The 26,897-nt window shown below is 44.6% G+C and overlaps 1 protein-coding gene across 7 annotated transcripts in view; it reads right to left on the minus strand.

Moving 5' to 3' along the window:
* Nucleotides 1-5,103: 5,103 nt before the first annotated feature.
* Nucleotides 5,104-26,897, minus strand: part of ugdh (UDP-glucose 6-dehydrogenase) — a 34,022-nt gene continuing 12,228 nt past the window's right edge. For 2 of the 7 annotated variants that reach the window (XM_085968837.1, XM_085968820.1), the window contains exons 2-13: nucleotides 21,428-21,757; nucleotides 20,504-20,670; nucleotides 20,287-20,388; nucleotides 14,386-14,586; nucleotides 13,843-14,040; nucleotides 11,711-11,858; nucleotides 11,509-11,603; nucleotides 10,169-10,299; nucleotides 9,452-9,591; nucleotides 8,289-8,380; nucleotides 6,609-6,719; nucleotides 5,104-6,431 (exon numbers count right to left, since the gene is read on the minus strand). In XM_085968837.1, the coding sequence (XP_085824963.1) occupies nucleotides 6,321-6,431; nucleotides 6,609-6,719; nucleotides 8,289-8,380; nucleotides 9,452-9,591; nucleotides 10,169-10,299; nucleotides 11,509-11,603; nucleotides 11,711-11,858; nucleotides 13,843-14,040; nucleotides 14,386-14,586; nucleotides 20,287-20,388; nucleotides 20,504-20,665 (1,491 nt within the window). In that variant the 5' untranslated portion in view covers nucleotides 20,666-20,670; nucleotides 21,428-21,757 and the 3' untranslated portion in view covers nucleotides 5,104-6,320. Of the gene's footprint in view, nucleotides 6,432-6,608; nucleotides 6,720-8,288; nucleotides 8,381-9,451; nucleotides 9,592-10,168; nucleotides 10,300-11,508; nucleotides 11,604-11,710; nucleotides 11,859-13,842; nucleotides 14,041-14,385; nucleotides 14,587-19,064; nucleotides 20,259-20,286; nucleotides 20,389-20,503; nucleotides 20,671-21,427; nucleotides 21,761-26,897 lie in introns of those variants that run through there. The other 5 variants (XM_085968847.1, XM_085968814.1, XM_085968828.1 and 2 more) reach the window with 4 other exon arrangements.

The following is a 26,897-nucleotide window of genomic DNA, read 5'->3' on the forward strand; positions in this document are numbered from 1 at the left end:
CATATTCAATTAGAGGGTGAGAAGGTTGGATCTCAAACAAGCGTGCTAAGCTTGAATAAAGGAGACTATGAAGGTATGAGAGCGGAATTGAGTAGAGTAGATTGGGAAAATAGATTAAAGGGTAAGACGATACATGGTCAGTGGTGTACATTTAAGGAGTTATTTTACAACTTCCAAAAAATATATATTCCACTGAGAAGAAAAAGGGTGTAAAAGAAAAGACAGCCATCCGTGGCTAAGTAAAGAAATTAAGGATAGTATTCGACTAAAAACAAGGGCATATAAGGTAGCCAAATCTAGTGGGAGGATAGAGGATTGGGAAAACTTTAAAAGACAGCAAAAAATAACACAGATTGATTAAGAAAGGGAAGATAGATTATGAAAGTAAATTAGCAAAAAATATAAAAACAGATAGTAAGAGTTTTTATAGTTATATAAAAAGAAAAAGGGTGGCTAAAGTAAATGTTGGTCCCTTAGAGGATGAGACCGGGAAATTAATGGTGGGAAATATGGAGATGGCAAAAACACTGAATGAATATTTTGTATCAGTCTTTACAGTAGAAGACACTAAGAATATCCCAACACTGGACAAACAGGGGGCTATGGGGGGGGGGGGGTGGGGAGGAGCTAAACACGATCAAAATCACTAAGGAAGTGGTACTCGGTAAAATAATGGGACTCAAGGCGGATAAATCACCTGGACCTGATGGCTTACATCCTAGGGTCTTGAGGGAAGTGGCGGTAGGGATTGTGGATGCATTGGTAATAATTTTCCAAAACTCCCTGGACTCAGCAAAGGTCCCGGCAGACTGGAAAACTGCTAATGTAACGCCCTTATTTAAAAAGGGCAGTAGACAGAAGGCTGGAAACTATAGACCAGTTAGCCTAACATCTGTGGTAGGTAAAATATTGGAGTCCATTATTAAGGAGACAGTAACAGGACATTTGGATAATCATAATTTAATAGGACAAAGTCAGCATGGTTTTATGAAGGGGAAGTCATGTTTGACAAATTTGCTGGAGTTCTTTGAGGAAGTAACATATAGGGTGGATAAAGGGGAACCAGTGGACGTAGTGTATTTAGACTTCCAAAAGGCATTTGACAAGGTGCCACACAAAAGATTATTGCTTAAGATAAAAAATCATGGGATTGGGGGTAATATTCTGGCATGGATAGAGGATTGGCTATCTAACAGAAGGCAGAGAGTTGGGATAAATGGTTCATTCTCGGACTGGCAATCAGTAACTAGTGGTGTTCCACAGGGGTCAGTGCTGGGTCCCCAACTCTTTACAATCTATATTAATGATTTGGAGGAGGGGACCGAGTGTAACATATCAAAGTTTGCAGATGATACTAAGATGGGAGGGAAAGTAGTGAGTGAGGAGGACATAAAAAACCTGCAAGGGGACATTGACAGGCTAAGTAAGTGGGCAGAGATTTGGCAGATGGAATACAATACTGGAAAGTGTGAGGTATGCACTTTGGCAGGAAAAATCATAGAGCAAGTTATTATCTTAATGGCAAGAAACTGGAAAGTACTGAAGTACAAAGGGATCTGGGGGTCCTGGTGCACGAAACTCAAAAGGTTAGTATGCAGGTGCAGCAAGTGATTAAGAAGGCCAATGGAATGTTGGCTTTCATTGCTCGGGGGATAGAATATAAAAATAGAGAGGTATTGCTTCAGTTGTACAAGGTATTGGTGAGACCGCACCTGGAATACTGCATACAATTTTGGTGTCCATACTTAAGAAAAGACATACTTGCTCTCGAGTCAGTACAAAGAAGGTTCACTCGGTTAATCCCGGGGATGAGGGGATGGACATATGAGGAGAGGTTGAGTAGATTGGGACTCTACTCATTGGAGTTCAGAAGAATGAGAGGCGATCTTATTGAAACATATAAGATTGTGAAGGGGTCGGATCGGGTGGATGCGGGGAGGATTTTCCCGATGATGGGTGAAACTAGAACTAGGGGGCATAGTCTTAGAATAAGGGGCTGCTCTTTCAAAACTGAGATGAGGAGGAACTACTTCACTCAGAGGGTGGTAGGTCCATGGAATATGCTGCCCCAAAAAGCTGTAGAAGCTACATCATTACATAAATTTAAAACAGAAATAGACAGTTTCCTAGAAGTAAAGGGAATAAAGGGTTATGGGGAGCGGGCAGGAATTTGGACATGAGTCTAGGTTCGGATCGGTCATGGCCCTGTGGGTAGCGGAGCGGGCCCAGGGGCCGTGTAGCCTGATCCTGCTCCTATTTCATGTGTCTAATTCTGTTAGATTCAGGAGATGGTTCTGTGATAGTAGATTGGCGGTTAGGATCAGATCAGCCATGATCTTATTGAATGGCGGAGCAGGCTCGAGGGGCCGATTGGCCTACTCCTGCTCCTATTTCTTATGTTCTTATGTCTAGCTTTATGATGGCTGAAATTCTAAATGCAACAGGTGGCTAAAAACCCTTTGAACAGGGGTAAAATTCTCTACGACCAGCTACTGATTTCAACAAATAGTAGACTGCAATGTTGGAGGCTCATCCACAAAGTTATGGTGAAATCTCAGTTAAATGGGAGAAAAAGGTTTATTTTTTAATCAGTTAATTTCCCATGGCTCTGCTCATAGCTGTTCTGGTGTCTGGAACACAGCTGTGATGTTTAGGTCATGGATCTGTGTTTAGCCCAGCCTGTCCTTTTAGGATATTTATCAGGCTTTCCCTGTGGTACATCCTGAAGCCAATTGTAAGCTAATTGTTTAAGAAAGTTTTTTGTAAATCCACTGTTTCTGTCCTTGTGGAGAAGCTGGGTTATCAGCAAAAGCAACAGCAAATGACTGGCTTTCTTTTTCTTTTTTTCACACTTTGAAATGTGCTATCTGAAGTATGTTGGATGCAAGAATTTTATATAGATACACTTTTTCTTTAAATTCCATTTTACAAATAGTGATCGGGGGGGGGGGGGGGGTGGGAAATAAGTCAACAGGTAGCCTCGGTGAGTGTATGCTTGACTGTCAGACCAATCCCGAGACTCTTTCTTTCTAAATGTATTGAGTTTTTGATATGTTTGAGCAAAAACTCAGCAGAGGCAAGAGAAAGGAACAATTGCTCAGAAGGGTAAGAAAATTTATCTCAATTAAATAAACCTTTTGGCTTAAACTCCATATCAGCCACTTCAGTAACATTTTTGGTAATAGCTACGACTTAACATCATCAACCAGTCAATACCTGTGTAATACTAGTTTAGAGTCATAGGCCTAGAAATTCGGTATAGCCACGTTTGGGGCGCTAGTCCTGGCGATGCGCAAAGTTTAGCGCCACCTAGCGTGATATTGGGTTGCAGTGCCCCTAAAGGTGATTGCGGCGCTAAATCAGGCGCTGCACGCTACTCTTAAGGCGCTAACCCGGGGGCGCAACCCAATTTCACGGCAGCGGGGCACAGCGAGGGTGCTGTCAATAATCACTTTCCCTGAGACACAGTGGCGCCGGCCAGCTCTTAAAGGGGCAGATCAATTGGCATTACCAGACACACTCACTGCCTTGTAGGCCTTCAAAGCGGTGGGAGCTTACCTGTGGCGCACCAGCCTAGCAAGACATGGAAAGGGTGAGGCAGAGGGCGGAACGCCTCACTGATGGGGCATTGGATGCTTTGGTTGGCGCAATGGGATCAAGGCCAAGGAAGATGGTCGGAATGTGATTTATGTTTTGGACAGTCTCCCGGGTGTGAGAGGCAGTTATGTGTCAGTGTATTAGTTTTGCTTTCTGTTGCCATAGCTTTCTTATGTTTGAAGGAACCACATTTTGTGTAATGAAACACTTTCTTCATTTACAATGGCCATGCCTGCTATTTACATGCATCTTGCCCTTCACAGGCTTGGGGGTATCAGACCGGTTCCATTCCTGTTCTTGGAATGGCAGCAAGCATTCCGTGAGAGGGGCCTAGAAGCTACTTCTGATCAGCCTCTGATGCGCAGCCTGAGAAGAGCCGCTCGCGTAGAAGTTCAGACCAGCAGCCATCTTCTCAGCCGCCAACAGAGATGTCCTACACCTTATCTGAGGCTGCAGATCTGGCTGAAGCAGCTGGCACAGCTCAGTCACCACCTCCTTTCTAAATCGCAGCCTTCTGACACACTGCTCCTCCAGCATGTTCATGTGGGAAAACTGCTGTTGGATAACCCTGCCAGCGTAAGGTCTGCTGTGGCAACGTCTGTTGGCCCTCCTCCATCTGGCCATGCCCGCCCCCCTCTCCCTGCGTCTCAGTGCCCTTTCCAGATGATTCAGCAGCAGGATGTTCCCCTCCAATGCAGCCCCCATAATAAGTGCCCCATTGTCAAGGCTCACCAACAGCAAGGTGATGGTCAGAAGGCTGAAGATCATCTGCCTGCGCTGGCTCAGTGGTCAAATGGCTCTCAGTGTGCAGCTCAGCAACTCTTTGTAGCTCTCGAGGAAGTTGTGATCCAAAAATGGCTGCCGCTTTTAAACCACACCAGTCCCCTTTAAATAACGCTCCTCCAGCCCGAGAGTGACTTGGTAAGGCCCAGGTAAGCTGTCACTATTAGCGCCAGGCGCTACAGAGGGAGGCGCCACTGAATTTCCGGTCTGGGGCACCCAAAAGGCATTGCACACTCAAATGACGTCATAATCAGCCTGCACCCATGAGCGGGCGCTAAGATTTAGCGCCGGCGCTAAATGCATGCTCAATATGGAGCAGCTAGGCGCCTTGCCCCGCCCGGAAATTGGCTAGCGCCCCACTTCTCGGCCTCTTTAGGCGTTAATCGGTGGCGCTATCAACCGAATTTCTCCTCCATAGAATTATACAGCACAGAAAGAGGCCCTTCGGCCCATCGCGTCCGCACCGGCCATCAAGCCCTGTCTAATCTAATCCCATTTTCCAGCATTTGGTCCGTAGCCTTGTATGCTATGGCATTTCAAGTGCTCATCCAAATGCTTCTTGAATGTTGAGGGTTCCTGCCTCTACCACCCTTTCAGGCAGTGAGTTCCAGATTCCAACCACCCTCTGGGTGAAAAAGTTTTTCCTCAAATCCCCTCTAAACCTCCTGCCCCTTACCTTGAATCTATGCCCCCTTGTTATTGACCCCTCTACTAAGGGGAAAAGTTCCTTTCTATCCACCCTATCTATGCCCCTCATAATTTTGTATACCTCAATCAGGTCCCCCCTCAGCCTTCTCTGCTCCAAGGAAAACAACCCCAGCTTGTCCAGTCTTTCTTCATAGCTGAAGCGCTCCAGCCCAGATAACATCCTGGTAAATCTCCTCTGCACCCTCACCAAAGCAATCACATCCTTTCTATAGTGTGGCGACCAGAACTGCACACAGTACTCCAGCTGTGGCCTTACCAGCGTTTTGTACAGCTCCATCATAACCTCCCTGCTCTTATATTCTATGCCTTGGCTAATGAAGGCAAGTATCCCATATGCCTTTTTAATCACCTTATCCACCTGTTCTGCTGCCTTCAGGGATCTATGTACATGCACACCAAGGTCCCTCTGATCCTCTGTCTTTCCTAGGGTCTTACCATTCATTGTGTATTCCCTTGCCTTGTTAGTCCTCCCAAAATGCATCACCTCACACTTTTCAGGGTTAAATTCCATTTGCCACTGTTCTGCCCATCTGACCAACCCGTCTATATCGTCCTGTGGAAATTTCACCATGAGCTTTCCTCCAATTTGCAACTCGAATTCTGAAAGTGCTTAAAATATTAAATTATTTTTATATTTTATTAGCAAGGTGAAAACTTTAAAATATTAAATTCAAAATTTAATGTGGTTAAAATACTTGCTAGCAAAATTAACTGCTGATTAAGTGTCATGCAAATATGTGGAGCTAGGTCATATGAGCCGGGAAGGTCTCAAGTGCAATATCATTTGATTTTAGCCAAGATGACAATAGGGGTACTACAATTGGCCTCAGAGCCCCTTGGCTAAGGAAGGGGAAAAATTCAGGGGGCCTTGCTGAAAAGTGCACATACATGGTGGCTGAGTAAGGATAGAATCGGTCTCTAGGGTCAACTAACCTGTTGACACTTTCTGCCTAGACATGCCCATGAAGGGTCACAGGGCAGCCCGCACCTGCACCACACCCCAGTGCAAATTAGCACCTTCAGGGAGGAGGGAAAAAAGTTAAAGGAAAGCAAGAAAATACTACCAATTATAATCAGTGGAAAACTACTGAGTAACAGATTTGTTTAATTAATATAAAAAATATGTTGATCATCATTTTGCTCATTTAAAAGCCCTTTTTGAATATAAACATTAACATTTATTCTATGGGTGAAATTTCACATTAAAAAAAGGCTAATAGTTGTCCAAATATTTACACCTTGACTTTCTTCATTGGAGGTTCCTGTAGACTAAATTTAGGAACTTCAGCTGTGGGTGTGAAAGGAATCCTCTGCCCAGTTACCTTCTTGCCAATAGTCTCAACCTGGAGCAAAAAGATCCAAAAACATTTATTATTAACTGAGACTGAAGATTCAGCATGGTCTGAATTCTGTTTCCCTGAGATTCGAATCCTTCTCAAGCCCGTCAACAAACAGATATCTGTAAATATCAGAAGAACTGCTTTCCTTACTGAGGGAAAGTCAACTCCTTTATACAGTACCTGGAATCCCAGCTTCTGGAGTTTTGGATGCAGATCATCTAGAACACGCCTGCCATCAAAGATGAAAGCTGGTTTTAGCATTTTCTTATGAATGAGTTCATAATCCAGCACCTGGAAAAATGAAGATACATAAATGTTAGATAAAGACTCATTGAGAATAATTTCTGACTTTGCGCTACTAGCAGGGCGCCTCTCCCATAATCCATGGTTATCTGGACTTTGTGGGCCACAATTTTCCATCCATTTAAAAGAATGATTTTCAGCTTCCCACTTCAGTCATTTTGTTCCAATTGGTCAGGGTGCCTTGCTGCCCTTTGCACCGGGCATTCACAGGCCAAGGTGGTGCCTATGTGACCTATTCCCAGGTCTTTACCACTTGATCTGTGCACACACTAGAGTGCAGTGGGTTTACAATGCTCTCTGATTTATCCTCTCTGAAATAGAATCTTGCTTCATGTGCCATATGACCCAGATTAGAAAGGAATGAATTGAGATCTATCCTGTCCTACTCGTCAATGATATTGAGAATTACTGTAGAAACACAGTCACTAGGGGAGCCAAAGGAATGGTTTTATATAACTGCACCACTTCTGGAAAATATTATTTTAAAATGCTTTCTAATTTTTTTAATAATTCTTTCCCTCATTCAATAGCAAGGACAATCTGGTTCTACTGGCTTTTATCCATTAGGAACTGACATGATCCACAAACTAGGAGATCTACTTTTAAGCAGATATTTATCCAGCTATTAAAGAATGTTACAGGAATAAAGGTTGCTAATCGGTCCATTGCGCTCTGAAAGAACAACCCACCTAGTCCTATTTCCCTGCCCTTTTCCCATATCCTTTAGAAACATTCTTTTTCAAATATTTATCCATTTCCCTTTTATTATCGATTCTGCTTCCACTACTGTTTCTAGTAAAGCATTCCACATCCTAACAACACTCTACAAAAAAAAAATTATCCTTACCTCTTCCTTCATTCTTTTGGTGATAACCTTAGATTTACAAACCCTAGTTACCTACTCACCGACCAGCAACATTTCCAATATGTACTTCCAGCAAGTAATGCAGTAGTGTGAAGAGAGAAAATGACCCCTTTAGTGTCAGCAACAAGCACTACCGATATCAAATGAGTCTCAGTCTCAACCTTATCCAAGAGCACCCCCTACTACACCAGTGTGATATCTTTCCATTGCCCCCACCAGCCATCATGTGACTTCTCTCTGAGTGGTTGCCAATTTAGTGCCAAATTAAGGGCAGTTTGGTGCTAAGAATTGAAGTTATTTCACATAGGACCCTTACAGCAGACAGAGGAGAGTCTCATTCAATCAATTGGGGCTAGATTTGAATACAGAGATGAAGGAGCAGCATTTAATCCACTGCACCACACAGTCCTCTTTAATATATCTATACATAATCCACGCTTGTTAGTATTTAAAAAACTTGAATCATCAATTCCTAGCCTCTAGATTTATGTAGCTCATAAAATCATTAACCAGAATATTGCCTATTTCCTCTGTCGTTTCCTTGATGATTCTGGAGTGGATCTGATCTGGTCCAGGTGCCTTATGCATTTTATTTCTAGAGTTTCTTAACACGTGTTTCCTGTGCAAGATAATCTGGAATGCTAGGAGCAGGATCTGATTAGGAGCTCACCTTTCATCGGGTTTCCTCTTACCTTGAATTCATCCCACTCAGTACAGATGACGATAGCGTGAGCTCTGTCACAGGCTTCATATACATCAGTGCAGATAGTGACCAAGCGAGACACTGCATGTAAGGAAAAGGTTTACCTCAATTATTGTAACGAGTATCTGTACTGCTGACTTAAATTTACACGGCTATTTTTCTGCATTGTAAAAATTTCTAATCATTGCTGAAATTGTTAGTTTTAGAATTTATTTAAAGCGCTAAAATGTTCAACAAGGACTAACTTAAAGGATTTTGGTTATGTGCTAATGTCAATGAACAGGGCAAAGTCACACAGTGTAAAACTGAAATGACTGAAAAGTTCAGGTTTCCTGGAAAATAATGAACGACTGATACAAGAAAGCATAAAACAATCCTGCACATAGAATGTGATAAAAGTTTTAAATGACGGGTAGGGCTAGAAATTATTCTGACTGCTATTTTAAATAGGTTAACAACATCACTTAAATAGTAAATTTGGGAATTTTGTACAAGTTCATTAGCAAAGTTGATAAAAATAACTGAATAACTTCCATCCCATACAGATTTAAATTCCGGTGCCACAAAGGAAGCAACCACCCTCCTCCCATCACCTGTGCCATTACATGAAGGGAGGTGTCTAAAAATTAGGCTATCACCTACCATTCAATTTTCTTGTTTGGTTCTCATTGGTGGAACTAGATATGTTGACTTTGCCTCTTGCTGTAACTTCAGGTCAGTGGGAATAGCCATTTACACTGTTTCTCCAGGGGTTGTGTTGATCTCCTGCCAAAGCTATGGTAGGAATCAGGAAAAACCCCTGTCGAAATTCAGGGCAGCAGTGTATATGGATTTTTAGACGCTGTTTGATATGGTGTTGAACAAGAGGCTTGTTAGAAAAATTCAGGCACACAGCATAAGAGGAAATGTAGCAGCTGAATAGAAAGATTGACAGGAAAGAGAGTTAGGGCAAATGGGTATTGCTCAGCGTGGAGAGAGATTGCAAGTGGTATACCCCAAGGGTCAGTGCTGGGTCTACTTTGGTTCTTAGTGTATATAGAAGATTGGACTTAGAGTATGGGAACACAACCTCAGGTTTTTTTTTAAAAACCCAGTCTGTACTCAATAATATATATGAAGAGGAAAAAGAAAAAAGGTTGTTTCATATTACACCTTGATCAGAGGCATCTGGAGAGATGTTGGGATGTGACAGGTCCTGAATGATCTGTTTTTTGGGAACTTTGGGGTCGTAGATGTGAAGATTGGCACCTTCATCCAGTAGGTATTTGCTGATGTAGATACTGGAAGACTCCCTAAAATAAAAAAATGTCATTAGCCACAAGTCAATTTAAAATTCTGCAGAATTAAAATGAATTTAAATTAAGTTAAAACAATTAAAGAGAATGTCACTCCACTGGGGTAGGGTTGGAGAAAAACTTTCAGTGTAAAACATTCCTCATTCAAAAAGGACCTTTTTTGAGATGAGAGATTCTCAGTTACGTTGGGCCCAAAGCAGCCTCATGAACACACCATATTGGTTCTCTTGGTTAGGACTGAACCACTGAAGATCAACTCCTGGATTAATGAATAATGATCAGTTGGAAAAACAACCACGAGCTGCACGGGCATTTTCTTTTCATGGTTTAATTCCACCACTTGCACAGAAATGAACACTCCTTTTATCAGTGTTTGGCATATTGATTTCAGTTAAAGATATAAAATTCCTACTATGTGAATACTTTGTCAAGATATAGTCGTAGCAAATGCTGCTGTCGTAAATATTTTCCAACAAAAAATGTCAAGATAAAATTGTTCTCAACATTACAGCACTGCACACGCAGCTTTATATCATCACAGAAACGTTGAAGCATATCAGAGTAATAAAATTACCGTGTGTCCCCAGTGTCCTTTTTGAAAGCAAACCCTAAAACAGCTATCTTTTTGTCTGTCGCAGTATTGAAGAGGCAGTCAATAATGCGAGAAGCAAACCTCCTCCGCTGATAATCATTCATGTCAATCACCTAAAAGAAACCAAACTTTGAATAACAAAATGATACAAGCAACCGATTTTTAAAAATATATCAGACAGTCTTTCAACTTTTTATTTTCATATCTCAGGTTGACTATCACTTAACTGTTGGCAAGGCAACCAGGAAAAGATTTAGAAAAATAAAACCACTGACACACTGATACCAATTCAGCTCCCTCACATTGCACCAAATACTTCTACCAGCTGAATGTTTCTGAGTACAGTGGAGTCTGGATACCTATTCCAAGAAACAGATGCTGATATTGTCCACTATGCATTAGCTTTAATTAATTTGGAAACAAATTTTAATTTCATTCACTCCAATTGACATGAATAAGGAAATTGAGAGCCAGAAGGACAGCCAGGATATTCTCCAGTAGGCGGGTTGGTGGCGGGTGGCCTCCGAGGCGGACAGGAAATCCGGGAGGCCGGGATTCCCGCAGGCCCTGCCGACTTTAACGGCAGGGCCTGATTTGAATGCGAGGCCTTGGATTCCCCCCTGCAGCCAGCCAGATTGAGAGGCTGGCTGGCTGCGGGCGGGTAGGCCTGCATATGCGGAGAGGGAGGGAGGGTTCAGCCCAGGGGAGGGATCGCAGGAGGGGGGGGGGGGGGGGAAATTGGGGATTGGCAGGGGATTGGGGAGAGCCAGGGATCGCAGGGGGGTGGTCAGGGATCGGCAGGGGATCGGGGATCGGCCGAGGATTGGAAGGGGTGGGGGGGGGGAGGGGGGGAAAGAGGGTCCCTGGAACCAGGAGGTAGGTATAAAGCCACTTACCTACTGGATGCAGCAGTCCCTACCTCGGTTTATCTGCTGGATTTCACGAATTGTGAGAAACCCGTCCACAGGCAGTTAAAAACAAAATGGACGGGGGAAAAAGAGGCTTCCAGCCTCATTACAATATTTAAATTGAGGGAATGCCCCCTGGGAATGGGTTGGTTGCCCACCCCATCCCGCCTCTGGTAAAACTGGAAGTAGGCGGGTTGTAGGCGGGATCAGGTCGGGAATCTCATTTTTAACACTTTAACTGCCCCCACGCTGCAAACCCACCTGTTTTTTTTTAAAAGGGGAAAATTCTGGCCATCATATCTTGATAAATGACTAATTTGTCATGTTTTAACTTGTAATTGCTGTGCACACCAAAGATAGCTGCTGAGCACCAAGTTCATTATAGAATTTCTCCGACACATCTCAAGATTTTACCTGCTGCCAGTATTGAGCCACTTCAGGTAAGTTTAATGCTTCACATAAATACACCAGGTTTAGAACATCTTTCTGGAAACAGCTCCCTCCAAATCCTGAAATAGAATAAAGGCTTTGCATATTAAAAGGCATCTATGAATCCCAACTAGATTTTGTCAAAAAATAAACCTGGAACTCTGCGTCACAAAAACAAATTACTAACCAATGCTGGCTTTGAGAAATTTGCTTCCAATTCTCTGATCTATGCCTACAGCACGAGCTACCTCCTCAACATCGGCACCAGTCGCCTCACACAGAGCACTGATTGAGTTAATACTGCTGATTCGCTGAGCGAGAAATGCGTTGGCGGCCTAATGATAAAGAGAAAACAATAAATATGACTGATAAATATCATTTTTGTCCATATGCATTCTGCCAAGTTACCAGAGGTCATACTGAGGCTGTACCATGTCCTGAACAGGCAGCTACAGTTCTGGGTGTTGAGGCATAAGGGGGCCATCTAGGCTCTGGAAGTGGGGCAGAGTAGAGCAACAAGGCTGATACTCAGTGTTAGAAGGAGGAACTATAAAGAAAAACTTGATAAGTTCAGGCTCTTCATCGCCAAAAAGGGACCTTACCGAAAGAAAGAAGGAAAAAATAACTTGCATCTATATTGTGCCCTTCATGTCCTTGGGATGTCTCAAAGCGCTTCAGAACCAATAATTTACTTTTGAAGTGTAGCTGCTATTTTACAAATGTGACTCAAAAGGCATTCGATAAGTTGCCACATAAAAGGTTGCTACGCAAGATAAGCGCTCATGGGGTTGGGGGTAATATATTAGCATGGATAGAGGATTGGTTACCGGACAGAAAACAGAGTAGGGATAAACGGGTCATTTTCTGGTTGGCAGGCTGTGACTGCCGCAAGGATCACTGCTTGGGCCTCAGCTATTTATAGTCTATATTAATGACTTAGATGAAGGGACCAAGTGCAATGTATCCAAGTTTGCTGACGATACAAAGCTAGGTGGGAAAGTAAGCTGTGAGGAGGACACAAAGAGCCTGCAAAGGGATATAGACAGGTTAAGTGAGTGGGCAATAAGGTGGCAGATGGAGTATAATGTGAGGAAATGTGAGGTTATTCACTTTGGTAGGAAGAATAGAAAAACAGAATATTTTTTAAGTGGTGAGAAACTATTAACTGTTGGTGTCCAGAGAGATTTAGGTGTCCTCGTACAGGAAACACCGAGAGTTAGCATGCAGGTACAGCAAGCAATTAGGAAGGCAAATGGCATGTTGGCCTTTATTGCAAGGGTGGTTGGAGTACAAGAGTAAGGAAGTCTTATTACAATTGTACAGGGCCTTGGTGAGACCACACCTGGAGTACTGTGCACAGTTCTGGTCTCCTTATCTGAGGAAGGATATACTTGCCTTGGAGGCGGTGCAATGAAGGTTCACTAGATTGATTCCTGGGATGAGAGGGCTGTCCTATGATGAGAGATTGTGTAGATTGGGCCTATACTCCCTGGAGTTTAGAAGAATGAGAGGTGATCTCACTGAAACATATAAGATTCTGAGGGGGATTGACAGGGTAGATGCTGAGAGGTTGTTTCCCCTGGCTGGAGAGTCTAGAACTAGGGGGCATAGTCTCAGGATAAGGGGTCAGCCATTTAAGACCGAGATGAGGAGGAATTTCTTCACTCAGAGGGTTGTGAATCTTTGGAATTTTCTGCCCCAAAGGGCTGAGTCGATGAGTATATTTAAGGCTGAGATAGATAGATTTTTGGACTCCAGAGGAATCAAGGGACATGGGGATCGGGCAGGAAAGTGGAGTTGAGGTCGAAGATCAGCCATGATCTTATTGAATGACGGAGCAGGCTCGAAGGGCCGTATGGCCTACTCCTACTCCTAATTCTTATGTTCTTATCTTACAAACAGCAATGCAAGTGCATTTTAAAGTTGAAGTTAAAGCATTGTGCAGACAGCCACATAAATTCCATTACTATGTTCAGCAATGAGGCTATAAATCAGCTATTACTAAAACAAATACTTCTGCATTATACACAAATGAAGATTTAATTAAATAGAGCGACTGGAAGCTCTAGTGTATAAGTTGCCACTTCATGTTGACAGAAGTGTGACTTATGTCAGTACAAGTTACAAAGTTTTTACCAAAATGGAATTGTAAATGAAGCCTTTAAGACCTTTAAGCGGGGTGATATGTACAACAACAACAACAACTTGCATTTATATAATGCCTTTAGCATAGGAACATTTGTATTTGGCCTTGTCTTACAGGAGCGTTATCAGACAAAATCTGACAGGAGATTGTGGTAAAGTTGAAAGTGAGTGTACCAGTTTGGAAAGCTCCGAGGACCACGTATTAGTAGTGATGATTTTGTCTTTTGGTACCCAGCGCTCATACACAGCACAGAGTGCCTGAATCGCCTCCTGGCCTTCTGGTGTTTCATCCCCACCAATCAGCACTCGGTCTGGGTTCTTCAGATTATAAACAGCCGTTCCTTCAGCCAGGAATTCTGGGTTTGATAGCACCTACATTGTAAATACGCCCATGGTTAGGTTCAGTGTGAAATGTGTGAGTCAACCTGGTGAAAATCAGATGCAAGAGCAAGGAATGACTGTCCGATGTTTTTTTAAACCTGGGGTGAGGATTTCCTTTCTGCTACCTGTAGTAAAATTGTAAATCTGCACTTTAAAAACATTTGCAATGTTGCTACACCTAGTGCAGAGAGGAAATTGCCCCCTAACCACTGATGTACATAATTAATTTTGTGCTATTATCTAGTGTTAAATATACTGCAAAGCTCCTTCTAATACAAATAAGCACAATAGTTATTGAGTTGCTGCATTAGCCAGTAGAACAATGCTTGGGTTCACCTGTAGAGTCAGGTCTGGCTTTATGTTTGAATGGAATATCCTGCGAATGCTCTCAGCAGCACGCACGGGCACAGTGCTCTTCTCTGTGACTATTTTGTATCCGTTTGAGACTGCCACTATTCTCCGAGCGCAGGATTCAATGTATTTCAGGTCTGCGGCTCGACCTTTACCTATTCCATACATTTTAGTGGGGGTGTTCACCTATTACAAAATAAACAGAGCATTTGTGGTTAGGACATTTCCTGCAATTTATTAAAATCATAGGCCTAGAAATTCAGTTGTTAGCGCGAGCCGCTAGCGCCTTAGGAGGAGGAGAAGTGGGGTGCTAAGCGGCTAGCGTCCGGGTGCGGCACAATCTGCGCCTCTCGCGAACTTCACTCAAGATTTAGCGGCGGCGCTAAACCGCAGCGCCTGCTCAGCTGCGCGCGCAGATCGTGACGTCATTTCATGGTGCAACGCCCTTGGTGCGCCCGAACCGGAACTTCAGTGGTGCCGCCCTTCTTTGCGCCCGGCGCCCCCAGCGACTAGTAAAGGGGAACGGTTCCCAGTCGCTGCGGGGGGCGCTATTTAAAGGGGTTTCCTCCTGCATTATAAGTGGCAGCCATTTTGTGCCAATCCTTCTGTGTGAGAGACAAAGGCAGAGAGCTTTCTGCTTTGACTCAGCGCTCGCACAGGTACTTCTGGCTTCAGGCCAGAGCTTTGCACTTGGATTTCACTTTCAGTGCCATAGCCTTGAGTCGCCACATATAATGGGGGCTGCAATGGGTGGAAACGTTGGCTTTCTGCATTGCATTCAAAGGGATCAGAGACACCGCGAGAGAGTGCCAGTCATGGCCAGACGGAGAAGGGCCAACAGGCGTCGGCACAGGAGGCCTTACCCAACCAGGGTATACCGCCAGCAGTTCTCATATCTGAACATGTCTGAGGAGCAGTGTGTTCAGAGGCTGCAATTCAGAAGGGAGGTGGTCACTGAGATCTGCCACCTGCTTCGCACAGATCTGCAGCCACAGCTGAGGAGCAGGACGTTTCTGTCGGTGGCAATGAAGGTGACGGTGGCTCTCAACTTCTATGCCACCGGCTCCTTCCAATCCGCTACTGGGGACATTGCCAACATCTCCCAGTTCGTGGTACATTGCTGCATCCGCCAGGTGAACAATGCCCTTTTCAGAAAGAGACGTCAGTACATCTCCTTCCCCATGACCCTGGACAAGCAGCAAGAGTGTGTAATGGGATTTGGAAGAATAGCGGGCTTCCCCATGGTCCAGGGCGTAGAACTGATGAACCAGCAATGGTCAGGCCTTACTTCAGGGCTGCAGTGTGCAGGGCATGGCAGCCAAACAAGTCGACCCTCCCCCTTTAAGAGCTGACCGGCGCCAGCATGTCTGCCTTCATTCAGAAACTCGCCGCACCTGCGCTGCGCCCGCCCTCGGTGTTAGCGCCGTAGCACGCCGGCTTAGTGCCTTATGATAGTCGTGCATCGCCTGCTTTAGCACAGCAGCAACCTCTTGGGGCGATGCAACTGAATATCGGCGAAGGTGGCACTAAGTTGCGCCAGGCGCTAAATTTAGCGAACGCCCGGCTGTAGCGCCCCAAACGTGGCTATACTGAATTTCTAGGTCATAGTTTCCAATCAATTTTGGTTTGACTAAGATGTTTCTTTCTTCTCACTAAGATTTTTTACTTCAGTATTTTATATGATAATATCTTGTAGGATTGTAATGTGCCAAGCCTCTGCTTGGATTTTCTTTATGTTTCGTTCCATCGCACTGCAGAATATACTATTAGCCAGCCATAAAGCTGGCCGGGAAATCTGCTCCCAACCTCACACGCATAATCAGTGTTAGAAACATAGAAAAATAGGAGCAGGAGTAGGCCATTCGGCCATTCGAGCCTGCTCCGCCATTCAATATGATCATGGCTGATCCTCTATCTCAATACCATATTCCCGCTCTCTCCCCATACCTCTTGATGCCTTTTGTGGCTAGAAATCTATCCATCTCCTTCTTAAATATATTCAGTGACTTGGCCTCCACAGCCTTCTGTGGTACAGAATTCCACCGGTTCACCACCCGCTGAGTGAAGAAATTTCTCCTCATCTCAGTCCTAAATATACTACCCCGTATCCCGAGACTGTGACCCCTCGTTCTAGACCCCCCAGCCAGGGGAAACATCCTCCTTGCATCCAGTCTGTCTAGCCCTGTCAGAATTTTATATGTTTCAATGAGATCCCCTCTCATTCTTCTAAACTCTAGTGAATACAGGCTTAGTCGACCCAATCTCTCCTCATACAACAGTCCTGCCATCCCAGGAATCAGTCTGGTGAACCTTCGCTGCACTCCCTCTATGGCAAGTATATCCTTTCTTAGGTAAGGAGACCAAAACTGCACACAGTACTCCAGGTGTGGTCTCACCAAGGCCCTGTATAACTGTAGGAAGACATCCTTGCTCCTGTACTCAAATCCTCTTGCAATGAAGGCCAACAAACCATCTGCCTTCCTAACTGCTTGCTGCACCTGCATGTTTGCTTTCAGTGACTGGTGTACAAGGACACCCAGGTCCCTTTGTACATCAACATTTCCCAATCTATCACCATTTAAATAATACTCTGCTTTTCTGTTTTTCCTACCGAAGTGGATAACTTCACATTTATCCACGTTATACTGCTCTGTATCCGACTGTCAGATGTTGCACAGGACCAATACGTCTTCATTTTAATGTATTATACACAAATGAAGATCTATTAAATGAAGTTATTGCAAGCTCTAGTGTACAAGTTGTCACTTTATATATGCAGATGTGCGACTTATACGCCTGTACAACTTATAAAGCTTTTACCAAAGACCAATCACACAGTTGTTCCTCTCTGGAGAGGTGCTCATTCCATCAAATGCACCCAGTTTTCCATCATCAAAGTAAACCATGGAGCCATAATCAATAGTAACAATAACTGTATAGGAGCGACTGTGCACTTCCAGCAGGAGGCCTCACCCACCAGAAGCGTATGTCAGGAAATTGGCCTTTACATGTTTTCACCAACAACAAAAAAAACTTGCTTTCCAGTTATCTTCCCTGGTGACATGTACTACTCCCGGATCAAGAAGGTGACCAAACAATCTGCTCAAAAATCCTTAAAAGAAAAACATACTGCAAATCTTAAACCAAAACAAGCTGGAAGCACCTTTGCAGAAAGCAGATAAGTTGACATTTTGGGTGCAACCTTTTACCAGAAATGGAAAACTGAAAAATAACAACATTTAAATAGGATCAGAACAAAGAGAAGGGAGAATAAAAGGGAAACACACACACCAAAATATAGGTGAATTGATCTGTAATATGCTTTAAAGAAAAGCAGGAGATGGTAGGATGGCAAAGATTATATGAACATATGATGGGAAGAAGCATCATTTAAAAAAATTATAAACTTGAGAGATAACGAACATGTGAATAACTGAGGTTGGGGATTGGGGGTCATGGGTTAGAACATAAGAAATAGGAGCAGGAGTAGGACATAGGGGTGTTTGGCAGGTCTGAAATGGAAACAGGAGAAGCTGACAAAACAGGGCAGGATCCAGCAGTCTGAAAGGAAGAGAAGCAGCAGACACCCAGTGTTGGTTGGATATCAGGTGTTAGCCTGTTTCTCTTCTCTTCAGACCACTAGATACTGCATGTTTTTTTTTTCCTACCCTTCTTTGTTCTGATCCTATTTAAACATTGTTCCTTTTTCCAGTTTTGATGAAGGGTTACACCCAAAATGTTAGCATGTCTGATCACTCCACAGATACTGACTGATGTGCTGTGTGTTTCCAGCATTTTCTATTTTTGTTACTCTCAAACCAACTACTAGGAGGTGCACGAGAGTGACACAGGTTTGCCCACCACCCACTTCTGAATTTCCCTCCCTCTCCCTGTAGAGAAGTGCAAGACTTCTAACAAAAAAATAAAGCTTTTGTAGAACAAGAAATATGTCCATTCAAACCAGCTACATTCAGATAGTTCTGCATTTCTGATTGTCTACATATCTGTTTTGGTCTCCTTTCCGCTGTTCGTTGGTCTATAATATACTCCCAAAAGAATAACCACTTTCCCCTCTTATTTCTTAACTCTAACCAAATAGATTTGACTCTTGCACCATCCCCTACACTATCCCCATGTTCCAGCGCTGTAGCTGTAATGGAATCTTTGATTAACACTGCCACACCTCCTCCCTTTTATCTTAATTATCTCTCCTGAATATTTTGTAACCAGAAATGTTCTGCTGCCAATCCATCCCTAATCCAAGCCACATATCTGTTAATGTTATTATATCGTGCTGCCCATAGTAGGCCGAATGGCCTACTCCTGCTCCTATCTTCTATGTTTCTATGTTCATTTACATATATACAACTCTGTCTGTTTGGCCATCATACTTTTTTTAATCCCTCCTCCTGATCTGTTCTTTGTAACTTTCCTACCCCCTTTTCCCCTTTTGCCTTTTTTTCTGCTTCCTCCCTCCTGCCATATTAGTTCAAACCCTCTCCCACAGCACTGGTTACTCTACTAGTGAAGACATTGCTCCCAGTCCTGTTCAGGTGAAGCCCATCCATCCTATAAAGACACTCCTGTTCCAGATCTAGTCTTAATATCCCAGGAATTTGAACCTTTCCCTCCTACACCAAATTTCCAGTTATGCAATTACCTACTTTATCTTACTCTTCTTCTTCTTCTTCGGCAGTCCCTCGGAACCGAGGATGACTTGCTTCCACATTAAAAATGAGTTCTCAGGTGACTGATGAGTCCAATGCGGGACCTACAGTCTCTGTCACAGGTGGGGCAGACGGTAGTTGAAGGGGCGGGTGGGTGGGTTGCTTAGGTTGACGTGCGCTCCTTGCGCTGCCTGCGCTTGCTCCCGGCGAAGAGACTATTCCTATACAGACTGCTGTATGACACTGGGGGTAATCCTGAGATTACTACTCTTAAGGTCCTGCTCTTTATCTCTTAATTCCTGAATGTTCTTTTGCAGGACCTCAGTTCTATTCACTTCCAACGTCGTCATCAGTTCCAACATGAAGCACGACTTCTATCTGCTCCTCTTTACTCTCCAAAACCATGTACACCTTCTACTTTGACATTCATTTTCTCCACGGTGCCGTGGCATTGCTCATGGTTGCTCTCCCTCGATTTGTCACAGGAATACCTGCTTAGCATTCAACATTCTCAGGGGATCCCTGCACCATCTCTTGTCTCCTCTTCATCCTGACAGATAGTGTCTCAGTTCCCTTCTTCATTAAGTTGCTCTGGTTGTACAGTGGCCACTTCCTGGAATATGCATTCCCGGAGCTCTTCAGCTCCCCAGATCCTCAAGCACAGAAACTTCGAACTTGAGGGCAAGTAGTCAGAAACACCTCCCACTTATGATCAGCCAGGAGACAAGAAGCATCCAGGACCTCCCACATCATGAAAGTATCGCACGTCATAGGCTTCAGCTGCTCCCGCATACTAAATTAAAAAGTTGTTTCCTCTAAAAAGCTTAATGAAATCAAACAGGAAAACTTTATGCCAAATGAAGCTCAAGACTGAACTCGCTCCAAGGCTAAACTGCTGAGGCTAAGCTCCACACTTTACTGATCCATCACACTCCATTGGTCTCTCACTGCTCAAGGCCCCTGCAGAGGACAGAGAAAAAAATCAGCCTGGGCTTCCATCCCTCATTGCTATCTAATGACCCCTGCTAAAAAGTATGGGGTGGTGAATGTTGGGTGAGAATAGGATTCAGTTGAGTTGTGATGCCCTCCATGGATGCATAGTCTGCTGACACTCGTGGATGGGCTTACACATGAAAGATGGCCACTTGGGCAAATGTACACCTGCAAGAGCCACTGCCTTCAGGAGAGTAGGGGAGGAAATTAGGGGGAAAAAAGTTACCGAAATGAATATAAGGTCAGCTTCTTGAATGGCAGCATCGATATCAGTCAAGAAGAAAAGGTTCTTCCCTCTGCATAACTCTACCACTTCCTTCAAACCAGGCTGAAAAACAAAATATAAAGAACAACTAGAATTTTATACCAACAGAATGGCAAGCACTCAAAAGCTTTGTGAAGCAGGGTTAACAATAAATTGGATAAATATTTCAGTGTTGTACCTCATAGATTGGAAGTGTGTTTGAGTTCCAGGCCTCTATTCTCGCCTGGTTAATGTCTACAACTGTAACGCGAATCTCAGGGCACATGTGAGCAATGATACTGCATGTTGGACCACCAACATATCCAGCACCAATACAGCAGATCTTCTTAATTTCAAACATGATACCTGTGGAAAAAGAAAAATGTCAGTGTGGAAATTAGATTTTTAATTCTGTAATCAGAAATTTCTCACTGTTGTCTACCTCCTTGATTTTATCTCATTTTCTCCCACAAGGACTCTCCTGGTAGAAACAAGGGGCAAACCAAGGTACAGAGTTCTGTGGGCCGCTGCTGTCCTGTGGCTAGAAGTGCACTCATAAATGGTGAACAAAGATATGGCTAATTTTTTTTCCTGTGTTTTTGTTTTGCTGTGCTTGTACAGGATATCAGACTGCATTTGTCAAATCAAGAAAGTTTGATGTAAACAAACTGCTCATTTGATAATGCATAAGACTGTCATAACCTTTGCCCCCATCCCTTAATTATTTTCTATTTCCTCTTTAAGGCCTTGCACCAAACATCATTCCCTGCCAAGAAGGGAGGAAAAAAATCTGCTCTTGGGCCTCTTACCAGTGCACAGAAGGACACCTGGACCAATTGGCCTTCTGACTTTCTCATTCTTCTTCCCTATGAGGAAGGATTTTGGCCCTTTGTGGGACAGCCTGTCTGGGAAACTGTAATCATGACTCCACTGCAATGTGTTAGCTACCCATGTGCCACAATTTTTAAAATAATGAAACTCTTACAATGAAACTTCCCTTTATCAAAATCTTTTATTGAAAAGATTGCAGTGGGCTCATTCCACAATTATGTTCTACTGTGGCAAAGCCACCAAGAGACTCTTGCAGTAATGTATATAATTGCCTTTAACAGGGGTTTGTTACCTTTAAACGTTTGCTCTGTATAAATAGCGCGGGTTCGGTAAAATGTCGATCCAGCACGATGACGTCATCACGCAGGTCACGTGACGTACCCAACGGCGGGAAACGTGATGGCGTCAGAGGGGAGAGGCGTGTCCTTTCAGTCCTCGTGGAACCAAGTATTGTACAGACCTGTTCTCCTCCGTTTTTGTTTGTAACTTTTACCAGTGCATTAAACCACGTTTGGTTAACTGCTAGTTTCAATCTCAGTATTTTCGTTAGGAGTTGAGAACTCCTACACTACGTTGTTTTCAGTCTTGGTAACGGCTCGAGGATGGGGGATCTTCTGATCTGCTGCTTTAACAAAACATGTCCATTAATCCTTCACCTCCAACAATAATATCCGAGACTCCCAGGATTGGGGCCTTCCTGGTGTCTCAACAAGTGTATCCAGGGAGTTGCTGAAGCATACAGACAAGGAAAGTCCCAGATTCACACCCAGTCTGTCCAGCAGGACCAGGGAGCAGCGAGGCGAGGAGGAGCCCGGTATAAAAACCGGCGCGAGCACCGAGGCCTGACCAGTTCGGACCAGGGAGCAGCGAGGCGAGGAGGAGCCCGGTATAAAAACCGGCGCGAGCACCGAGGCCTGACCAGTTCGGACCAGGGAGCAGCGAGGCGAGGAGGAGCCCGGTATAAAAACCGGCGCGAGCACCGAGGCCTGACCAGTTCGGACCAGGGAGCAGCGAGGCGAGGAGAAGCCCGGTATAAAAACCGGCGCGAGCACCGAGGCCCAGCCAGTTTGGACCAGGGAGCAGCGAGGCGAGGAGGAGCCCGGTATAAAAACCGGTGCGAGCACCGAGGCCCGACCAGTTCCAGAGAGCAGCGAGGCGAGGAGGAGCCCGGTATAAAAACCGGCGCGAGCACCGAGGCCCAACCAGTTCCAGGGAGCAGCGAGGCGAGGAGGAGCCCGGTATAAAAACCAGCGCGAGCACCGAGGCCCGACCAGTTCGGACCAGGGAGCAGCGAGGCGAGGAGGAGCCCGGTATAAAAACCAGCGCGAACACCGAGGCCCGACCAGTTCGGACCAGGGAGCAGCGAGGCGAGGAGGAGCCCGGTATAAAAACCAGCGCGAGCACCGAGGCCCGACCAGTTCGGACCAGGGAGCAGCGAGGCTTACCAACTCAGCAGCGGGGAGAGAGGTAAAAAGTAATCAGAGTGTGACGTCACCAGGGAGCAGGTAAGTGATTGGTTGGTGAGTATTTCTCTTTTTTAAACTTTAACTCTGTGGTTTATAGTTGCTAAGGTCTTTTCTGGTGTAGCGGGGACTGTTGGTAAACCATACAAGCGCCTTAGAGTTTATCTTTAATTGGTGATAGTGAATTAATTTAAATTAATTAAAGGGGAAGTCATGCCAGGAGAGCCCAGCCCCATGTTATGCTCCTCTTGCTCTATGTGGGAATTCAGGGACACTGCCGGTGTCCCTGACGACCACGTGTGCCAGAAATGCATCCAGCTGCGGCTACTAGCAGACAGCATTGCGGCGCTGGAGCTGCGGATGGATGGGCTTTGGAGCATTCACGATGCTGAGAGGGTCGTGGATAACACATTTAGTGAGGTGGTCACACTGCAGGTAAGGGCTGCACAGGCAGAAGGGAAATGGGTGACCATCAGGCAGAGCAGTAGAGGCAAGCAGGTAGTGCAGGGGACCCCTGTGGCCATCCCCCTCTCAAACAGGTATACCGATTTGGATACTGTTGAGGGGGATGACTTACCAGAGGAAGGCAGCAGCAGCCAACTTCCCGGCACCAGGGTTGCTTCTGCTGCTCAGGAAGGGAGGAAAAAGAGTGGGAGAGCAATAGTGGTAGGGGATTCTATCGTAAGGGGAACAGATAGGCGTTTCTGTGGCCGTAGACGTGACTCCAGGATGGTTTGTTGCCTCCCCGGTGCCAGGGTCAAGGATGTCACTGAACAGCTGCAGGGCATTCTGAAGGGGGAGGGTGAACAGTCAAAGGTCATGGTTCACATTGGGACCAATGACATGGGTAGGAAGAGGGATGAGGTCCTGCAGCAAGAATTTAGGGAGCTAGGTAGCAGATTAAAGAGCAGGACCTCAAAGGTTGTAATCTCTGGATTACTCCCGGTGCCACGTGCTAGTGAGTATAGGAATAGGAGGATAGAGCAGATGAATGCGTGGCTAAAGAGTTGGTGCAGGAGGGAAGGCTTTAGTTTCCTGGATCACTGGGCCTGCTTCTGGGGAAGGTGGGACTTGTACAAGTCGGACGGGTTGCACCTGAACCAGAGCGGGACAAATATCCTTGTGGGGAGGTTTGCTAGCACTGTTCGGGGGGGTTTAAACTAAAATGGCAGGGAGTTGGGAACCTGAGCAGGGAGACAGAGGAAAGGGAAACAGGGATAAAAGCAAAAGATAGGAAGGAGAAAAACAAAAGTGGCAGTCAGAGAAATCAACGGTTTAAATCAAACGTGGCCAAAGTAAATAATAATTCTAATAGGTCTAAGAGCGTTAAAAAAACAAGCCTGAAGGCTTTGTGTCTTAATGCGAGGAGCATTTGTAATAAGGTGGATGAATTGGCTGCGCAAATAGAGGTAAACGAATATGATTTGGTTGGGATTACGGAAACGTGGCTCAAGGATGGCCAAGACTGGGAACTCAACATCCAGGGGTATTCGATATTCAGGAAAGATAGGCAAAAAGTAAAGGGAGGTGGGGTAGCATTACTGGTTAAAGAAGGGATTAATACAATTGTAATGAAGGATATTAGCTCTGATGATGTGGAATCTGTATGGGTAGAATTGAGAAATACTAAGGGGAAAAAAACATTAGTGGGAGTGGTATATAGACCTCCCAACAGTAAGGCGGAGGTTGGGGATGGCATGAAAAGGGAAATTAAAGAAGCGTGCAATAAGGGCACAGCAGTCATCATGGGTGACTTTAATCTACATATAGATTGGGCCAACCAAATTAGTAACAATACTGTGGGGGAGGAATTCCTGGAGTGTTTACGGGATGGTTTCCTGGACCAATATGTCGAGGAACCAACCAGAGATCAGGCCATCTTAGACTGGGTATTATGTAACGAAAAAGGATTAATTAGCAATCTTGTTGTACGAGGCCCCTTGGGTCGGAGCGATCATAATATGATTGAATTCTTCATTAAGATGGAGAATGAAGTAGTTGACTCGGAGACTAGGGTCCTCAATTTAAATAAAGGAAACTACGATGGTCTGAGGAGCGAGTTGGGTAGGATTGATTGGGGAAATGCACTCAAAGGGTTGACAGTGGATAGGCAATGGCAAACATTCAAAGACCGAATGGATGAGCTACCAAATTTGTTCATCCCAGTTTGGCATAAAAATAAAACAAAAAGGTGACTCAACCGTGGCTAACAAGGGAAATTAGGGATAGCATAAGATCCAAGGAGACGACATATAAATTGGCCAGAAAAAGCAATAATCCTGAGGATTGGGAGCAGTTTAGGATTCAACAGAGGACAAAGGGATTAATTAAGAAAGGGAAAATAGAATGAGAGTAAGCTACCAGGGAACATAAAAACTGACTGTAAAAGCTTTTATAGATATGTGAAGAGAAAAAGACTGGTGAAGTCAAGCGTAGGTCCCTTGCAGTCAGAATCAGGGGAATTTATAATGGGAAACAAAGAAATGGCAGACCAACTAAATTCATACTTTGGTTCTGTCTTCACAAAGGAGGACACAAATAACCTCCCAGAGATGCCAGGGAACATAGGGTCTGATGAAAGGGTGGAACTGAAAGAAATCAGTATTTGTAGGGAAATGGTGTTAGGAAAATTGATAGGACTGAGGGCCGATAAATCCCAGGGCCTGATAATCTACATCCCAGGGTACTTAAGGAAGTGGCCCTAGAAATAGTAGATGCATTGCTGGTCATCTTCCAGAACTCAATAGACTCGAACAGTACCCATGGATTGGAGGGTAGCTAATGTTACCCCACTATTCAAAAAAGGTGGTAGAGAAAAAGCGGGGAATTATAGACCGGTAAGCCTGACATCGGTAGTGGGGAAAATGCTAGAATCTATTATAAAAGATGTAATAGCAGAGCACTTGGTAAGCAGTGACAGGATCGGACAAAGTCAACATGGATTTACAAAAGGTAAATCATGCTTGACTAATCTACTGGAATTTTTTGAGGATGTAACTGGTAAAATAGATAAGGGAGAACCAGTGGATGTGGTGTATTTGGACTTTCAGAAGGCTTTCGATAAGGTCCCACATAAGAGATTAGCGTGCAAAATTAAGGCACATGGGATTGGGGGCAAGGTATTGACTTGGATAGAGAACTGGTTGGCGGACAGAAAGCAAAGAGTTGGAATAAACGGGTCGTTTTCAGAGTGGCAGGCAGTTACTAGTGGGGTGCCGCAAGGATCGGTTCTAGGACCCCAGCTGTTCACAATATATATTAATGATCTGGACGAGGGAATTGGATATAATATCTCCAAATTTGCAGACGACACAAAGCTGGGTGGGAGGGTAAACTGTGAGGAGGATGTCGTGAAACTCCAGGACGATTTGGACAGGTTGGGCGATTGGGCAGAAACATGGCAAATGCACTATAATGTGGATAAATGTACTATAATGTGGATAAATGTGAGGTTATCCACTTTGGTGGCAAAAACAGGAAGGCAGATTATTATTTGAATGGCAATAGATTGGGAGAAGGGGAAGTGCAGAGAGACCTGGGTGTTCTTGTGCACCAGTCGCTGAAGGTAAGCATGCAGGTGCAGCAGGCGGTTAAGAAGGCAAATGGTATGTTGGCCTTCGTAGCAAGAGGGTTCGAGTACAGGAACAAGGATGTCTTGCTACAGTTGTACAGGGCCTTGGTGAGACCGCACCTTGAGTATTGTGTGCAGTTTTGGTCGCCTTACCTGAGGAAGGACGTTCTTGCCGTGGAAGGAGTGCAGCAAAGATTCACCAGGCTGATACCTGGGATGGCAGGAATGACGTATGAGGAGAGATTGTGTCGATTGGGCTTATACTCACTGGAGTTTAGAAAATTGAGAGGGGATCTCATCGAAACCTATAAAATTCTGTCAGGCCTGGACAGACTAGATGCAGGAAGGATGTTTATGATGGCCGGGGAGTCCAGAACCAGGGGTCATAGTCTAAGGATAAGGGGTAAGCCATTTAGGACTGAAATGAGGAATTTCTTCACCCAGAGAGTGGTGAACCTGTGGAATTCTCTGCCACAGAGGGCGGTGGAGGCCAGTTCATTAAATATATTCAAAAAAGAGTTGGATATATTTCTTAAGGCTAAAGGGATCAAGGGATATGGGGAGAAGGCAGGGACAGGGTACGGAATTTGGATGATCAGCCATGATCTCGTTGAATGGCGGAGCAGCCTCGAAGGGCCGAATGGCCTACTCCTGCTCCCATCTTCTATGTGTCTATGTGACAACTACTGCTACCAATATTTTATTCCACTATTACTGTTAAAAATTTG

This window comes from Somniosus microcephalus, chromosome 2, assembly GCF_052327205.1.
Source record: "Somniosus microcephalus isolate GS21.2 chromosome 2, FLI_Smic_1.0, whole genome shotgun sequence".
Classification (NCBI taxonomy): Eukaryota; Metazoa; Chordata; class Chondrichthyes; order Squaliformes; family Somniosidae; genus Somniosus; species Somniosus microcephalus.